Source organism: Protopterus annectens, chromosome 17.part0, assembly GCF_019279795.1.
Source record: "Protopterus annectens isolate FY-2018-M chromosome 17.part0, PAN1.0, whole genome shotgun sequence".
NCBI classification, from domain to species: Eukaryota; Metazoa; Chordata; order Ceratodontiformes; family Protopteridae; genus Protopterus; species Protopterus annectens.
Window position 1 is genome coordinate 612,799,848 of NC_056751.1, and position 18,981 is coordinate 612,818,828.

Below are 18,981 nucleotides of genomic sequence, written 5' to 3' on the forward strand. Positions count from 1 at the left end.
TGTGGTTTAGATAAGTGGGTGGTATGTCTAAGTACCTTTATTGGAGAGTGGTCACTCAGGGAGTCAGAGAGTGTTTCAGGACTATGGTATTTAGAGGGATTTGAGACAAGAATCCAGTCAATGAGTGTACTGGTAGAATGAGTGTTATTGGTATTTGTAGGCTGGGAGATAAGTTGTGAAAATCCATATAGATTTATATGGTATGTTGAGTTAGGACTGGTGAGTGTTTCCCAATTTATATTCACATCCCCAAGGAGGATGTTTTCATTAGGGATGTTGTGGGAGAGGTAGGAGAGAATACTTTCCAATAAGGGGATGTTGTCCCCTGGTGGAATGTAGATAGATACAACAGTAATAGTAGTATAGTCATTGAGCTTAACGTTTGCTACCAGTAATTCTGTGGGAGAAAAGGAAGGTATAGACAGCTTCGGGTATGTAAAAGTGAGGTTGTTGGAGTATACAGTTGCAATCCCTCCTCCTTTTTTATTAGGGCGATCAAGCCATATTATATTATATCCAGGAGGGAGTATGTCCTTATCTAGGTTTTGGGGTTTAAGCCATGTTTCTGTAAGGGAAATAATGTCTGGGTTTTGAGCAGATATCCAAGCATGAAGTTGGCCATCTTTATTAAGTATGCTTCGAGTGTTTATAGAGTAAAAGGAGATTTGTTTTTTTTTTTTTTTTGTAAATTACTTGTGGTTGATGAGGTATTTTGAGGAGTGGTAGAGTTCGGACTAGGTCCTGGGTTAGGGTGGATATCACCTGTCACCTGATGGGAGTAGTGAAATAGGATAGTAGTTAGGTTTGATAGTTATTAGGAAGTATTTAGTGTATTTTTATTTATTTGTAGATATTATGGAATGGAAGGGGGGATTTTTATTTTGGGGAGTTGCACATTCATAGGGAGGAGGTATGCAGATATGAGTATTGGTTGTTGGGTATAGGAGAAGTTATAGTTGTGTGTATGGGTAGGGGTGTAATGATAAGGGGTTAATACTGTTGGTGAGAATGTTAGAGCATGGAGGAGACATAGTGATAGCAGTATTGCAGTGGAGAGGAGTGGTGTATGCATAGTGATTACTGGGAGAAAAAAGATGTAATAAAAGGTGGTATGGATCAGGAAGAAGGTTAAAGCTAGAGGAGGAAGTATAGGCAAGTTAGATTATGTGTAGTTAGTTGAAGGAGTGTGGTGCGATAGATGAAGATGTAGATAGGAAACAGGAAGGGGAGGGGGTTGATTATAGGAGGGAAATGGTGAAGAAGTATAAAGGAAATGATATGGGGGTGGGTGGGAATGGAGGAATAACAGATACAATGGTACTGTAATTTATTGCTGAAGTGCTCTCACGTCATTATTACTAATTCTGTCTCCTCCCTCTGCTTTGTTTGGATCCAGTTTGCACAGTTCTTTTTCAATATATTCAAATTTGATTCCAGTATCTGAGATTACCTCAATGTTACCAGGACAATTCATCAACCCCTTTGTGGAGCCATCATTTAAAGTAAAAGTCATCATATAACAGCAATATAATACCTTTGTCATCATAACTAAACACTGGGAGCCTTGAGTATATTCAAGCATAACCCACAACTGAACCATGTAGTATTGCTATAATGTCAGATATCACCTATTTGAAAGGGAGCATTCATGCTGGGCATGGTGGTAAATATGGTATCACAGTACAACCCACTGTGATATAAAACAGGGAATGTTACTGGTTTACTATGAGCTATTACAGCACATTTTTTCAATTTACCATTTATAAAAAATTAAATATCAAAAACTGTGAGCTGAACAAGATAGAATTTTTTTTTTTGCAGGGGTAACCTAGCCCTTGTATCCCCACCGTTAATATATACCAAGTCTACAGTCACACCATAGTGGAAACAATGGCAACAACCCTGCAAAAATGTTCTACTGTCTAGCACAATACAGTTCTCTAGCTTGTCATGCACATTATTAAATTTTGTGGGCATGCATTTATATTCAAATTAAATTGACAGATTGCACATTGCTGCAAGTAACTGATGAATTTTAATTAATTTTTATTTATTTATTTTATTTTACATTTGTTGACCGGGCTAGTCTAACTGGATACATGTCCATTTTCAGTAGAGGCCCAGGGAGATAAGCTCCATGAGAACAAAATCAAAACATCTCATATAAACACAAGTTCATAAACAACTATTCATATGTACAATGTACGTTGTAGGAATAGTACAGAGATTATCAAAGAGGGCAGACATTCCAAACATAGTACAGAGAAATGCAGGTACAATACAAAAACTGCAGGTTAATACATAATATAAAAAAGAAAGCAGGTTATCCTATAGTTATTTAGTAAAAAAAAAGTTGTCACAATCATAAGTTTCCAGAAGATGCAAGTAAGAGTATATAGTAGGACAAGGGTATGTTATATTAAGGAAAATAGGACTTGATAAATAAGAAGAAGAGGGTAGGCAGAAGCAAGATAGAAGAGCTAGTTGCTTAGTCAGGCTTAGTACAGGGGCACAACCAGTGTGTTCTGAGGAAGCGTTTTAGTTTCCCTTTGAAAAGTGATATAGAAGGAAGTGAGGAAAGGTCACCGGGAGGAAGATTCCAGGATTTTCCAACAGTATTAGAGAAGAGAGAGTCCCCAGCTCTGTTAGATTTTGAAATATCTACAAGAAGTTTATGTGATGATCATAAGGTCTTCAGATTGATATAGGGGATGATGAGGGTTGATAGTACAAGAGTATTGGTAGGTTGGTAAAGGGTCTTATGGGCAATGGTCAGTTGGTGGATTTAAGCTGATTTTGTAGCTCAAGCCATCCTAGCTGCTTTAGATTATAACAGTGGTGGGTTTTGAAAGGGTTTCCTGTAGCAAATCTGGCTATGTTATTGTAGGAATGTTCCATTTTACTGAGGTAGGTTTTAGATAGATTTGTATATATGGGTGAGGCATAAAGGAGAGGAGAGATTAGATGAGTGTGAGCAATATAGTTATTCTAGCTGAAGGAGAAATGAAGGGTTTGATCCTGTAGAGAGAGCCTAGTTTTCTGTTACAGTTTTTAGAGTATTATTGATATGGGTGTCGAAGTTGAGGTTTGTCGTCTATGGTGATGCCTAGTAGTTTGGTTGTAGGTTCTGGGGATACGAGCAAACCGTTGTTGGATGTTAGTGAAATCTACTGGGGAGGACCTACATGTAGGATTAAAAAGGAGGAGTTTAGTTTTTTGGGGTTTAGGAGGAGACAGTGCTGTGTACATGTGGGATTAAACAGGAGGAGTTTAGTTTTTTGGGGTTTAGGAGGAGACAGTGCTGTGTAAACCATTGTTCAACTGTGTTAAACACTTTTTGAGTAAGGGAGTGAAGTTCAGATGTGGTTGTGCATGAGCATAGAGTGGAGTCGTCTGCGTATTGGATGCATGTAGGTTGGGGGACTGCTAGGTGAAGGTCATTGATAAATATAGAAAAAAAGTAAGGGCCCTAATATGGATCCTTGAGGGACACCAAGGTTAACAGGCAGGTGGGTAGATAGAATATTGTGCCAAAGAACAGTCTGTTGTCTGTTTTCTAAGTAGGACTTGAACCATTTTATAGCAAGTTCATCTAGTGATAGGGATGTAAGGATATTTAAAAGTATCTTGTGATTTACCATATCAAATGCCTTGGACAGATCAATAAATAATCCAGAGGAAAGCATATTGTGGTTGCGGTTTTTGTTGATACAGTCAGTAAAGGAGAGCAGGGCAGTAGTAGTGCTGTGGGAAGGTCTGAAACCATGTTGACAGCTGGATAGTAAATTATTTTGGATTAGATGGTCTAGCATTTGCTTGTGGATACATTTTTCCATGATCTTTGCCAAAGGAGAAAGTAGGGCTATGGGACGGTAGTTGGAGAATTCAGTAGAGCTTCCACCTTTATGTAGGGGGATAATATGGGAGACTTTCCAGATATGAAGGATGTGTTCTTCACTGATGGTTCTATTGATCAGGATGGACATGAGAAAGGCAATGGATTTGGCTGCTTTTTGTAGATATTCAGCAGGTAGTTCTTCTGCTGAAGGAAAGGATGGTTTCAGTTTTTGGATAAGGGTAAGAATATATGTTGTTGGGACTGGTTGGAAGAGAAATGGAGGGGGATGGGTAGAGTTTGAGTTAGATATAGGAAAGCCTTGAGGTGATAACTGACTGGCAAGTGTTTGAATGGCTTCAGTGAAAAAGGTATTAAAGGCATTGGCAGTATGCCTGGGACTTTCCTGGTCTGTGCCTTGTGGGTTTGAAGTGATAGATTGACCTAGGTGTAATAGCTGGTTAATACTCGCCCAGAATTTTTGAGGTTTATTATGGAAAGTTTGCTGGAATTGTAGGTAGTAGTTTCTTTTTCAGAAAGTATAGATTTTTTTAGTGTCATTTCTCAACTGTCTAAAATTTTGTTGGTCTACTGGGTTTTTAGTCATTCACCATTTATTCCAGTGTTTATTTCTGAGATGGATTTTTTGCTTGGTTTCTTTTGAAAGCCATGGGGCAGATTTAGTTCTGATTCTGATAGAGCGGGTTGGAGTATGGTGGTCAAGTATAGCTAGGAAATTAGAATTAAAGTATTTAACAGCATCCTCCCATGGGAGGTATTTTAAGGGAGACCAGTTACATGCTTTTAGTTAATTTTGGAAGAGATCAGGGTTAAAGTTTTTCTTGGTTCTAATTGTCCTACAAATGGTTTGAACGGATAGATTGGTCTTAAGCCTGATGATGTAAGTGAGCGAGTGGTCACTCACATCATCAGGGAGGGTTCCAGCTTCAAATGTCTGGAGAAGATTATTTGTGGGAATCCAATCTAAGGTACTTTCTTTCTTATTAGGATTTTTTATCCTGGTAGGGGAGGCAATGGTTTGAGAGAAACTGAATAGGTTAATATGGGTGGTAGGGTGATTGATTTTCAATCAATGTTGAAAATCCCCTAGGATTATGGTTTCTTGGGGTAAGTTTTGAGATAACCAGCAAAGGATATCGTCTATGGTGGCACTGTTATTGCCAGGGGGTAGATAGATACAGATAATATAAATGGATTTTTAAGTGTTGATTTGAAGTTTGGAAATAGGAATTTCAGCATTAGAGGTAGTTTATAATCATAGGTGGTAATTTGTAGGCCTGATTTAAATAAGATAGCAATCTCACCACCCTTCTTAGCTACATGGTCAAGTCGTAAGATATTATAGCCAGGTGGGATGACTTCATTGTCTTTAGTAACAGGTTTTAACCAGGTTTCTGTTAAACATAGAATGTCAAAGGAGTAGACTTAGATAATGGAGTTGTGCAACTTTGTTAATAATACGTACATTGAGGTGAGCTATTAAGAGTAGTTTGGTGGTTTGGTGAGGGAATGAAAAGTAGAGGGATTGGGGTTGAGGAGTTGAGTGGTAGTAGTAGTAGTTGTTGGGCCTGGGTTTGGGTGAATATCTCCATCTTTTAAAGAGAGGAGTTGTATTTGAAATTTATGATTTGGGGATTTACAGTATAGGTTTGGAGATATCCTGGGGTTGAGAGAGTTGTATCTAATGTGGGCTGTTCTATGATATTTAGGCAGTAGATAGCTGGGTGTAGATGTTATATTAACATGGTTAGTGAGAATAGGTAGAGAAGGAGAGGTGGTTAGCTTATTGGGGTATTGAAGTTGTGGATTTAATGGGTGTTTATAGGAGGTAAGTAGGTAGGCTAAAGTTAAAGGAGGTAGAAGTCTGAGTGTGAGTAACAGCTGTAAGTGGGAAGTATGTATGGAAGTAAAGTAGGTGTAGTTAGGGAGAGGTGGAGGGTGTAGTGGGAGAGGTAGGGAGTGGTAGGTGAAAGGAGGGAATAGGTGGTTGATGGGAAATGTTAATGTTTGCAGTGATTGGTGGGAAGGGGTGTGGTGAAGTAGTATAAGAGTAGGACACCTGGGGGATGAGAATTGGGGGTAGGGTAGGGGAGTGGAGTGAGCCATAGGGCAAATGGAGCGGGTAGAGACAGGTAATGGAGCAGCTAGAGGAGAAGCAATCAGCGATGCTGGTTACTGAAGGTAAGTTAGGTAAGTCTAAAGTGGGAAAGAGCAGAGATAAGAAGGAGTATATAAGAAAACAGGAAGGTGTAGACAGTTAAAGTAAAGGGTAAAGTGTAAAGTTTCAGAGCAGGTCTAGGACATAAGAAATGTAGAGTAAATAAAAGAATAACAGATGGATAAGCAGGAGAATAAAGGAAGGGATGGGTGTGCCACCTACTGGATAGAGCTAGTATTGCAGGCAGTTCTGTATGGTAGCTAGAGGGTGACAGATTAGGGAAGAGGGGAAAGCTAGTAAGAGGGGTTACTATGAGGTAGTGGAGGTGTTTTGGTAACAGGGTAGATAGAAGGGGGTAAAGGCTGCTGGCTGTCCAGGCTTGCAGCATGTTTTAGAACCCCTGAAGCAATAGTGGATGGTAGTAGGCTTTACAGGCAGGACATAGGTAACATACTTTCTTTCTTCCTTGAGAGAGAGTGCAGGGAATAGAGGCTGAGAGAGGAGACCACAGGTGTTTGGACGGGGTCCTTTGTCACCAGGTAGGTAGTTTCACAGAGATTACTTGCTGGAACAGTGCAATGGAGTGCGGGTATTTATTTCTTCCTTGAGAGAAGGTGCAGGGAATAGAGGCTGAGAGATGAGACTACAGGTATTTAGATGGGGTCCTTTGTCACCAGGTAGGTAGTTTCACAGAGATTAATTGCTGGAACAGTACAATGAAGAGCAGGCATTTCTTTCTTCCTTGAGAGAGGATGCAGGGAATAGAGGCTGAGAGATGAGACCACAGGTGTTTGGATGGGGTCCTTTGTCACCAGGTAGGTAGTTTCACAGAGATTAATTGCTGGAACAGTGCACTGGAGAGCGGGTATTTCTATCTTCCTTGAGAGGGGGTGCAGGGAATAGAGGCTGAGAGATGGGACCACTGGTGTTTGGATGGGGTCCTTTGTCACCAGGTAGGTAGTTTCACAGAGATTAATTGCTGTAACAGTGCAATGGAGAGCGTGTACAGAGGGAAAAGATGCTAGGACAGGATCGGACAGCAGCCAGACGCAATTCTAGGTGATTAAAGAAGATCTTAATAAAGATAAAGTTAATACTTTATTTGATTTTTATATCAGCAGGTCCAGTGTGTGGCATTATTCAGAATTTCATGAGTGGAATTGCCAGGACTGAGTAAAATCTTTGGTCGCATGTTTACTAAGTACTATTTTTAAATTATATCTTGCTTCTTGACTGTTCTAAAAGAGTTTTCTGGTTCATTGTTAGACAAAAGCACTTAACTGTTTTCACTATAGTTTTACTATTTTAAATATTATTGTTTCCTCTAATTTTGCCTCCACAGGGTGTATTTTGCTTTTCTTTGGATTTATTTTACACATCCACCATCCGTAGTTCTGTATTTTTGGAAAAGTCAAATTCCATTAAGGAAACATACACAAAACAATGTATATGCATATTGATTTTAGCTTTTCATGATAGCATCTGAAAGTATCTAATTCAATAATGTAACTTATTGCAAAATCATGCAATGATCTGGCAGTAACTGACAGTTTCATTCTCTTGCTTTAGTATGTTGTATAAGATTTAGTGCAGTTTAGTGCATGGAATCATGGCTGATTTTGTTGTGTACTATATTGCTGTGTATATTAAGCCACTCTAATTTGATATAAAGTAATAACCTAGTAAATCAGAAAAATGTACAACTAATAATGAGTGCTGAGTCCTTTTTCCATGGCTGCCATGCATAATGCTTAGGACAAAAGGCAATGATTTATTTGTTTATCCTACAAAAATGGTATGCAACAAGTTGTGTTCAACACTTGCCACGTTATTGAGTTATATAAAAATCGGTTATCAAATTTCACTATGCATTAAAAAAAGAATGTGTAATATACCTCAGAAATACTGAAGCTGACCATGAAGTAATATTCAAAGCACAGACTTGAAGAGTGAATGGAGACATTCACTAAGTGTTGTAAGGTTAACCACTAAATGACCGTTCTGTGCATTTTTATGCTTCTTAATCTGCTTTTTTTGTCTAGATCTACATTTGATTAATTATATTTACTGATAAAAAATTATAAAAATCTAACTACAAATTTATTGCAGGTGATTTTGCTGTTCTTGGTCCAAGAAATCCTATAGTTGGTGTTTTAGGAGAAGATGTGCTGTTGCCTTGCATGTTGATGGCGAAGAAAAGTCCTCATCACTTTGAAATAAGATGGATTAAAACAAAGTTCCCACTCCAGAGTTCAGTGACAGTATATTCCTTCAGAAGTGGTATGAACGTTGTAGAACAAGTGGATGAACACTACCAAAATCAAGGACAATTGCATGATGACTTTCTCAGTACCGGAAATATCTCTATGAAACTGTCCAGTATTCAGCTTTCAGACAGCGGGAATTACACGTGCATTGTCCATACTGAACATGGCAGAAAGGCTGCAATTATTGAACTGAAGGTTGCAGGTTAGTCTACAGTTAATGGACATACTGTATGATATTTGTAAGAAAAAAAGCATTGCTATATGTATTAACATTTGCAAATCAGGTGTTATGTAGGTTATGTAGTTCAGTCATGTGAAAGCATGAAAAGCTATAGGACCACTATGGAATCCATTAGGAGGGAACATATCTTGTGTTTTCCTTTTAGAGCTTTAGAAAGATTGGAAGCATGACATTTTTTTCACCATACTTGTACAGACTTTTAAAAAAGTTACAAGGAAATACATAATTAAAGGGACAGAAAATAATGTTTCAGTCAGGCTAGAAATAATATCACTGTAGTTGTTGCAGTGTCAACTTGTACACTTGTTTGTCTGTATTGGTGATGTGAGTTTAGAAACCATTTCAGGGACTGAAGGGTCAGCTATGGTAAAACAGACTAAGTGACAGTTCCAAAGAGCGCACTAAATGACTCTTTGTGTCTTATGACACTAATAACATATATGCTTGCTCTGACATTTAAAGCTATAACATCATATGTCACGTAGCTTTACAATTTTTAATAGACATTAAAGAATATATATTTAAACTTAGTTTCAATTAATATTATGCACTCTATTTGTCTTTGAAAGGCAGCATGGATACAAACTTTTGTTCATAAGCTTTAAGAACTATGCTCTACTCCTTGGCATATCCATTAGGTTCATCAGAGGTCACAGCAATGTCCACACCATCTTTAGAAATGGTCACCTTGTGAGAAAGTGGTAATCTATGGCACTAATTGGTTTTATTAGAAAGAATAGTGACTAAACAATTTCAATTTCTGTGATACAGTCCATTATTATTTACCTTCATTACATAATCCTGGCACATGGGATTTTGCAGTAGTCACTGCCATCATGTTGTCAAAGAACTTAGCACTCAAGTTGCTTGGCATTCTACTAGTACACCTTTTTTCTCTAATAGATTTGATATGCTTTTGATCCTCAGTCATAAAACTTTTTCTGTTTATGTCTTCTTTTTAACTTTTGTAATAAGTCAGTATTGTTAGGCTGAAACAGCATAATTTTTAATGGTAGCTTTGTTTTTAATCTTTGTCCCATTAGTAATTGTGACAATCTATTAACTCTCAGGAGAGTATTTCAATTCTCAAGTAGTGATAAAGTAATTATCTTCTTCTCTTGACAGTTAAAATACTTTTTGTAGCATGATTATTCTTTTTTGTCTGGATATTGTTTTGTAGGTACTGTGGATTAGATCTTAAATGACAGAATCCACAATTTATCGAGTTTTTTTTTTTAAAAAAAAACTCAGCTCTTGTAAATTTGGGTCCATTGTCTGAGACTGATACTTTCAGTATCCTGTGCTTAGAAAGAGAATGTTTTAGGACATTTTTGCTGTCACCTATAATGTACTTTTTCAAATGTTTTACCTTGAGTAAATTTTATATGCCCTACATATCACAGTGTTCTCCCATTTTTTCCCAATTTCAGCCCTTTTTTTATCACTATGGATAAAATGCAATCAGATTTCCAGAAAAGCAAAAATACACGTTCCAGTTGTATTCCTGGGTGTCTACTAGTAAGTGCTATGCACCTGTTATCTCAATCTCTGCCAAGCCTGTTCACCTGAATCTTTTTCTTATATACCTAAAGCCAGGGGATTAGCTGTAGTGGTACTATTACACAAGGGTCACCCTATGACAGTCCCCATAATTACAGAGCTAGTAGTCTCACTAAAATTATCAGTACGGTAATGGAATGCATAACTGTGGAGTTATTAGCAGAAACATATTCACCCCTGTACTCTGGACCCTAACCAGCTTGCATTTGTAAAATGGTGGTCATGTCTACTTAACCTTGTTGATTTTATTGACATAGTCAACGAAGCCTTCAGTGAGAGTCTTACTGTCCATACTGCTTATAGTGACCTTGCCAAGGCTTTCAGTACAATCCCCCATGCTGGTATTATACCAAATTTACCCAGCTCATCATTAACAGTCATGTATCTTGCTGGACAGAAATCTGCATCGCCATCACACTATGCACTGTAAGAGTTAGTAGCACCTCCTTAAGTAAGAGAAATGTTACTAAAAGTGCTTTAAAAGAGTCTGCACTGATCTCCCTACTCTTTGGCATCTACTTTGCTGAAGTCAAACTAGGCATTGATGTGCTGTGACTAAGTTTACTGATGATCGCAAAATAGGCATAGTTGTAAAATACTTGTCTAACACTCATCCTACACTGGGGCCTGGATCAGACTGACGTCTGTGCATCAGTCAGTCTTACCTAAATGCAAAAAATGCAGTATAGTTACTTTTGGCAAATCTACCACCCTTACTTTTATCACGATCATTAGAGAATGGAGTGCAAATGTTGACAGCAAATTATCTTTTGACCATCATGCCTCTACCATAGTTAGAAAATCCTTTTAACCTACAGAACTTATGTATCACAGTATTTCTTCTGGATCCAAAAATGTGTTGGTAAGAGTGTATTTCTCTCTTATTAGGCCTCATTTGGGATGTACTTTTCAAAAGCACATTGACTAGCTCAAAAAAGCTCAAACATTCCTTGACTAAAAAAATCTCAGGTCCTGGCAGCCTGAATTATGCCAATAGACTAAAAGCCATTTCCCTGCATTTTATTTCTTAGAGATTGAAAGGGTGACATCTGTCTAACTTTACAGGCAGTGGAAGGCCCAGCTTTCTTTTACTTCATCTATCTTCACAGAATCATTTTTACATTTCAAAGATGTTAACATTCTTCCAAACTTAACATAGGTGAAGAGCATCTAACTCCATAGATCCCTTGTCTGTAGAACAGGCTCCACTGTTGCATCAAATAAAGACACCTTCTATTTACCTTGAAAACCAGTCTAGTCAGCTGGATGGGAGCATTTGGTAGCAGTCTTAACCAGGGTAACCTAACCTTTTTATGTTATGTCTGAGGGCAGTGGTGACACTTATTGATGCCCCTCTAGCCCTAAGCTTAGCATGACCCTATGAATCTGTGAGCCTTGTATATAGGCTGACTCATGAAATGGAACTAATCCATCAAAAAAGTAAGTAAACATGACTGCTGTGTCAGACTGGCCATTTATAACACCATTTATAATGAGTTCTTTTATAAACATTTTTTCATACTTTTGGACATAATTTTAGCTGTATAGGGTTTTTGTGAACAATTCCACATAAGTGGAACCCCAACCTTCCTCCTGTCTCTCTCTCTCCTGTTCAACTCTGCAAGCCATCTTACCTAACTCTCTGCTCCTAACCTCACTCTTTTTTAAATTATTTCATACTACTATCTCTTCTCCCACTCTCAGCCAGATTAATCTGTATTGATGTATAGCTTTTAACAGTAGAATGACTAAGCGTAAAAACCCCATACTCACCCACCTTTTACTACACAATAACCACTAGTCTTTGCCCTGTATGATTTCTTTATACTGCTGCACTGTACCTTAATAAGTGCTGATATATACTAACTAATTACCATTCATGTTAACCTGCTCTTGTATATATATGCTTACATCTGTATATACTATATGTATCAATATATCTTTTGTATGTTTGTGTTAACTGTGGATCTTTTCTCTCTGGGTCTCCACTGAAAAAGGGCTTTGTCCCAGTTGGACCAACCTGGTCAACAAATGTCAAATAAATAAGTGGCACCATTCTCTGGGGCTGAGGTCAAACAGAATGTAGACAAGCCAGATATGTCAATAATAAATCTAAAGCACAGTGATATATAAAATTAATGAACCAAGAGCAATCCAGTCAGTGAGATTTGTTACAAACCAGTTCAAATAAAACCTGTAAAGCACAGGCCACACTTCCACTAAATACAAGAAACACACTAAGGCTGGAATGTGCATCAAAAATCCATGACACCATAGAGTATAGTGACCAGTAAGTTTATTTCATCTGGTGCCTCGGCTTTTTGGGCGTACCTTCGTTGAAAGTTGTGCGTCAGGGCCGGCAACTCGGCACATAAAAAATCTACTGCCAATCATTAGCAGACCAGAGTTCCGCTGTGGCGACCCTTAACCGGGAAAAGCCAAAAGACACAACAACAACAGCAACCTCGGATTTTCGCCTTCTAAGATTAATGTAAATTCTCTTTTGTCTGACTTTATCACATGCACCATGCAACTGACCTATTGTGATAGCTCAGGCTGAGTAAGTAATTACACCTGATACTAGTCTCTCATTTCATGTCTCTCAGAGCAATAGGGTGGTTACTAAGGAGCAATAATGGTTGGCTGGGCATACACTCAGTATTTGGATGCATGGAAGACAATTTTAGATGTTCTTCGTGTTTCACTGTTGCAGTCATTATATTTGCGTAATCTGCTGGCAGGTTGCTCTTAGTCGGCCTGATTAACAAAGTCTTGGATCCTGCGTCGGTTGCTGTCCCTTCTTCCATGACGTCAGGTCATTAGGGGTATAAAACATGCAGCCGATGCCATTACATCAGTCTTTTGCCACGCGGTGCCCGAAGCAGAAGCAGTTTGCAAGTGTCTGTCAGCCAACTCCTGAAATTTTTGTTTTCGAGTTTCAGATCCGAAGTCTTCAACTAAAAGCTAAGCACCCAGTTGGGGAAACTTTTTCTTGCTCCTTACCAATGTCAGTAAAAGTTAATAATTGTATTACTTGTGGGAAGCAAATACCGCATAAAGATTTTCATTTGTACTGTATTCCTTGCCTAGGCCCTGACCACAAAGTGCCTTGCTGTCGGTTTTGTGCTAAATTTAATCAACGCACTATTAAATGTCGGTATATTTTTGCTTCTAAATATTTTGGCTTGAGATTTAACTATCGAGAAATGTCGTCAGTTAGCAATCAGACTACCAGAATACCTAAAAAATGCAAAGAAAAAGACAGAGACAGACCGTCGAGGTCCAAAATTGAAGACGAAGCTTCTCCTAAGCCAGTTGCTGGTTCACCGGTACTCAGTGAGGTGTTTTCGCAACCCCTGATACCCGCTACTTTTGATTCTCAGGCCTCTACTGAGACCCATTCAGAGTCCAGTATGCCGCAAGTTACTTTAAGTATTGAACCCGCAAATGTCTCTACCTTAGATGGGTCCAGAGCCGTTGAGCAGGCACCGGCTTCTGAGGGTGTTTTCAGGCCTAAAGATTTGTATATTGACGCAATCTTCAAAACTAAGGTCAAAAACTACTTCTATGTCTAAACAATTACGCTTGGACCACGTGTACAGGCCCCAATGCCTAAAAGCAAATTATCAAAATGGCTGAGGATTTAATTACCTTGATCAGGGGTACCCATTCCCCTCCTGCCAAGAGGCCTAGGCAAGGCACTGACTATGAATCTTCAGACCAGGTTTCTATTTCTTCTGATTCCTCTTCTGATCAGGAATTATCTATTCCCACTTATGAGGACTCTGATGCAGAAGATTCCAGCCCTTCTGCTTCTCCTCCTGAGGATTTTTCTTTTGGATAAACTTTGCATACCTTAAGGGAACACTTTCACTGGGAGAGTCAGGATTTCTCAGAATCTAAAGAGAGACTTAAGGATTTCCTTCTTCTTCCTCAGCATAGGCCTTTGGCTATACCTCCTGTTCTAGACATTGTTGATGTTTTCTCAGAGTCCAATATGACTCCTGATTCCCTGCCTCCGTCTCCTAGTAAGCCAGACAGATATTACAGGGCTCCTGATTCCCACAAATTCCTCTTTAAAAACTCTACTGCTGACCCTGAAACCATTTCTTAGGGTCCCAAGGGCATTGAGGCTTCTACTGCTAAAAATCCTACCCCTTATGATAGAGATTCCAGGCCGCTGGATAGATGGGTTAAGAAGGTTTACACATGCAACCTTGGCAATCAGGGCTTTAAACTGTCAATTTCATATGCTTAAATATCAGCAGCATGTCATGGGTTTACTTAAACAGAAAATGATGATTTTTGACTGTGTGGAAAATAAAGAGTTGCAGGATTTATTGCATCCAGCTAAGCAAGTTGGAAAACATACTTTGCAATGTGGTTTTGATTCCTTGGAGGCCCCTTGCAGGGCTGCGATAACTGGATCTGTGATAAGAAGGCATGCTTGGCTCAAGGAGCAAAATCTGCCTGACCATGTTAAAGCAAAATTGTTGGATGCTCCTTTACAAGAGGACAGTCTATTTGGTAATAAGGCTGAAGAAGTTTTGAAAAAAGATGGAAGATAAAGCTAAATCTATGCAAACTGTAAAAGATTTCTTACAAGTGCAGCCATCCAGGTTCAGTAGGCACTGGCCTACTAAGAACTGGTCCTTTCCAGTAACCACTAGAGCCACTCAGGTCAAACCCAGACATTCCAAAGGCTGCAGGTTTCAGTTGCAAGGAACTTATAGAACAAAGCAATGGGGTGCCTCCACCTCCAAACCTGGAAGTAACAAGGCACCTTCTTACGGTAAACAGTCTCAATAACTTTCCACTGCAATCACCAAGCACTTATCTTTTGATTGCCCCTTTGGGGTGAAAACTGGCACTTCATGCACGAAACTGGCAACTGATTACCCAGGACAAATGGGTTTTAAATATAGTATCCCAGGGATACAGGTTTCATTTCCACACGTTGCCAATCCCGAATGGATGACCAGATCTGCCTCCAAATCAGTGGGCAGAGGCCCAGAAACAAGTTATGTCCCTCATGAATATGGGGGCTATTCAACCAATACCAGAAAAGGAAAAGGGACAAGGTTTTTATTCAGGACTTTTCCTGGTACCCAGAAAAGACAAATCATGGTGTCCAATTCTGGACTTATCCATTCTAAATACATTTCTGGACATTCCAAAATTCAAGATGCTGACTCTCCAACAGTTACTACCTATGCCAGGCAAGGATGCCTGGTTGGTAACTTTAGACTTAAATGAGGCTTACCTGCATATCCCAATCAGGGAATCTTGCAGAAGATACTTCCGCTTCAAAGCAGGCTATTTGCATTACCAGTTCTCTGCATTGCCCTTTGGCTTATCTACTGCACCCAGGGTCTTCACAAAGTGCCTGGCACCAGTAATTGCATTTTGCAGGCAAATAAATATTCAAATTTATCCATACCTGGACGATTGTCTAATTCAGGCAGAAAACAAGGACACTCTTAAAAGACATCTGGCATTTGTACAAAGACTTCTAACTTGTCTAGGATACACCATAAATGAAAAGAAATCACAACTGGTACCCTCTCAAATACTTACATTCCTGGGTGCAAGCTTGAGTACAACTGCCCAGATGTCTTACCTTATGCCAGAAAAACAAATTAAATTGATGACTTACTTCAAACATGTGTCCACAAAAACCCAGCTATCTGCAAGACAAATTCTGCAGGCCTTGGGTTTCATGGCCTCCTGCATTCTTCTAATTCCATATGCAAGACTGCATATGAGGAAACTTCAATGGTACCTAAAAAGCTTATGGAGTCAACATTGTCACAGCCTGGAAACAATGATTCCTATCATTTCTTGCCTGCAGCTAGAGTTCCTATGGTGAGCAGAGGCCTGCCACCAAAACAGGGGACTGTCATTCATTCAACCCGCTGCCACCCAAACCCTGACTACAGACGCAATCGATTATGCTTGGGGGGCGCATCTGGCAGGGAGATGCATTCAGGGCCAATGAAGACCAAATCAAATGCACCTACATATCAATCAGAAAGAGATGCTAGCTGTACAGAATGCTCTGACAGCCTTCAAGGACTACCTTCATCCAGGACAACTACTGATAAAAACAGACAACACCACAGTCATGTTGTACATAAATGAGCAAGGGGGGTACCCATTCCTACCCCCTTTGCAGACTAGCCATGGCATTGTGGAACACAGCCTTGACTTATCAAATACATATACAAGCTCAATTCCTGCCAGGAATGCAAAATACTCTGACAGATGAACTAAGCAGAAATCTTATGGACCCACACGAATGGAAGCAGGATCCGCAAATCTTCAGCATGTTGACATGCAAATGGGGGAGCCCGGACATAGATCTTTTTGCCTCACCCCAAAACTATCAGTTGGACAAATTCTACACAAGAATTAATCACAAAAAAGCTTGGAAAGTGGATGCTCTATCCTTCAGCTGGAAAAACCTATCAGTCTATGCCTTTCCCCCTCTGCCTGTGCTTTCCAAGGTCTTACTAAGTCAGATAGGAAAAACCAAAAATGATTCTGATTGCTCCAGACTGGCCTCGCCAACACTGGTACCCACTCCTGCGCAACTTGTCACATCTTCCTCCGTGGTACCTGCCTCAGACACCTCACCTACTGTCTCAGCAGAACTATCAAATTCTGCACACTCAGCTCCAAACTCTGAATCTTGCAGCATGGCTAATCAACTAATTTCATCAGTTACATCTCTCAGCAAACCTGTGATGGGTGTCATTTTGGAGGCTAGAAGGCCTAGTACTAGAAAATCTTATGCTGACAAATGGAAAAGATTCTGTACCTGGAACCAAGCACAAGGAATAAGCACAGCAATGCCCAATATTCCTCAGATTCTGCAATTCTTAACTGAGATGCTTCATAAGGGCCTATCTTTTTCTTCCATAAAAATCCATGCCTGTGCCATTTCAGCTAATTACAACACAGAGCTTTCCCTCTTTTGTCATGCTCTGCTAAAGCAGTATCTTAGAGGGGCCAAAAATGTAAGACCTCCCAGGAGAGCACCAACTCCTGCATGGGACCTCAGTTTTGCTTTGGAAAAAACTCACTCTACTTCCTTTTGAGCCAGCTGCTAGTACAGACCTAAAATTTCTCTCTTGGAAAACAGCTTTTCTTTTAGCAGTCACTTCAGCTAGAAAGATTTCAGAACTACACACTCTTATGGCAGTGGAGCCTTTTATTATTTTTTACCCGGACAGGGTGGTTCTCATGACCAATCCACCCTTTATGCCTAAAGTAGTATCTAGTGTGGCCCTTAATCAGACCATTCATCTGCCAACTTTCTTCACAAATCCACAGAAAGGTGAGTGGATTCTGCATTCATTGGATGTACACAGACAACTAAGATTCTACTTAAGCAGGACAAAATCTCTTAGAAAATCTGAACAATTACTGGTGGCATTGGCTGCAGGGGCAGAGGGAAAGGCTATTTCAAAGCAGACTATTTCCAAATGGATAAGCCATTGTATTTGTTTCTGTTATATGCACCATGGTAAACCTGTCCCCAAGGGGATCAGATCTCATTTCACCAGGGCTGCATCCACTTCTGGAGCCTTTCTCAGAGGGGTTCCTACCAGAGACATTCTAGAAGCTGCCACCTGGATCTCAGTTCATATGTTCACCAAACATTACCATTTGCCTCTCTTCTCTAAATCCAGAGCAGGCTTTGCCACTGCTGTCCTGCAGGGCCTTATTGCTGCTCCTAATGCTGTATAAATCCATCCTCTCAACCATAGCTTTGGGAATTTACCCAAATGTAATGACTGCAACAGTGAAACATGAAGAACATAGTACAGTTGTGTACACTTACCATGAATGTAGATGTTCGAGTGTATTCACTATTGCAGTCCTGGTTACCCTCCCTCCAGCCCCCTGTTTTTTCTCTAACTATACCTATCATTTCTGTTACTATCTTTAAAAGCCTTTTTGGTATATTTGCTTTTGTTTGGAGGTATATGTTTTGGTATTTTTTATTATGTATATTATATATATATATATATATATATATATATATATATATATATATATAATATATTTTGCTCCCCATTTTGGGGGGCACCTGACATCTGGGGCAAGAAAAATTGATGGAATGGTGTCGGCTGTATGTTTTATACCCCTGATGACCTGTCATCATGGAAGAAGGGACAGCAACCGACACAGGACCCAAGACTTTGTTAATCAGGCCAACTGAGGGCAACCTGCCAGCAGATTACCCAAATGTAATGACTGCAACAGTGAATACACTCGAACAGCTACATTTATGGTAAGTGTACACAACTGTACTTTTTATATGTATGAAAACAGGCTAAGGTATCAAATAAATCAAAGCAGGCTCTAAGTATTTTCTCTGAGTTTGAATTTGCTTCATACTTCTCAGGATTCATTCACGCTCCAATTAACTCTGTATATAGCTTTTTTCAGTTCTTCAGACATTAACATCCTGACATCTTATTTCAGTGTATCTTCTACTTTTAGCATTGCATCATGTATTACTTTTCACTTTATTTACATGTATAGCATCCTGGGTGAGAATATTATTTATTTTACTGTTTCTTATTTGCAATGCACTGTTTTTGCACTCTTGGATAACAGCTCTTTAAAAAGCTGACTAACAGAAGAATCCATTGCTTCTGAAATTTTAACTTACTTTTGAGATGTAGTGACAGTCTCATCTTTGTCTCTGTTACTGTTGGTAACATTGTCAGACATCTTTAATGAGCAGTGGGATTTCTTCTGATTCAGCCTGGTTCCTCACATACAACATGAACAGGAACATTAGGTCATGTAACAACAGCTTGAATATGAACACTAGAAAAAAAAATTGAATTAGTACATTACAAATCATCACAGCCACAACACATGG

General features: G+C 39.3%; 1 protein-coding gene across 1 annotated transcript in view; it reads left to right on the plus strand.

Annotated features, from left to right (window-relative positions):
- The window catches only part of LOC122791474 (hemicentin-1-like), an 810,132-nt gene that overhangs the window by 300,123 nt on the left and 491,028 nt on the right, over positions 1-18,981 (plus strand). Inside the window, exon 7 of the mRNA XM_044059217.1 lies at positions 8,124-8,483. Within this exon, the coding sequence (XP_043915152.1) occupies positions 8,124-8,483 (360 nt within the window). The remainder of the gene's footprint in view (positions 1-8,123; positions 8,484-18,981) is intronic.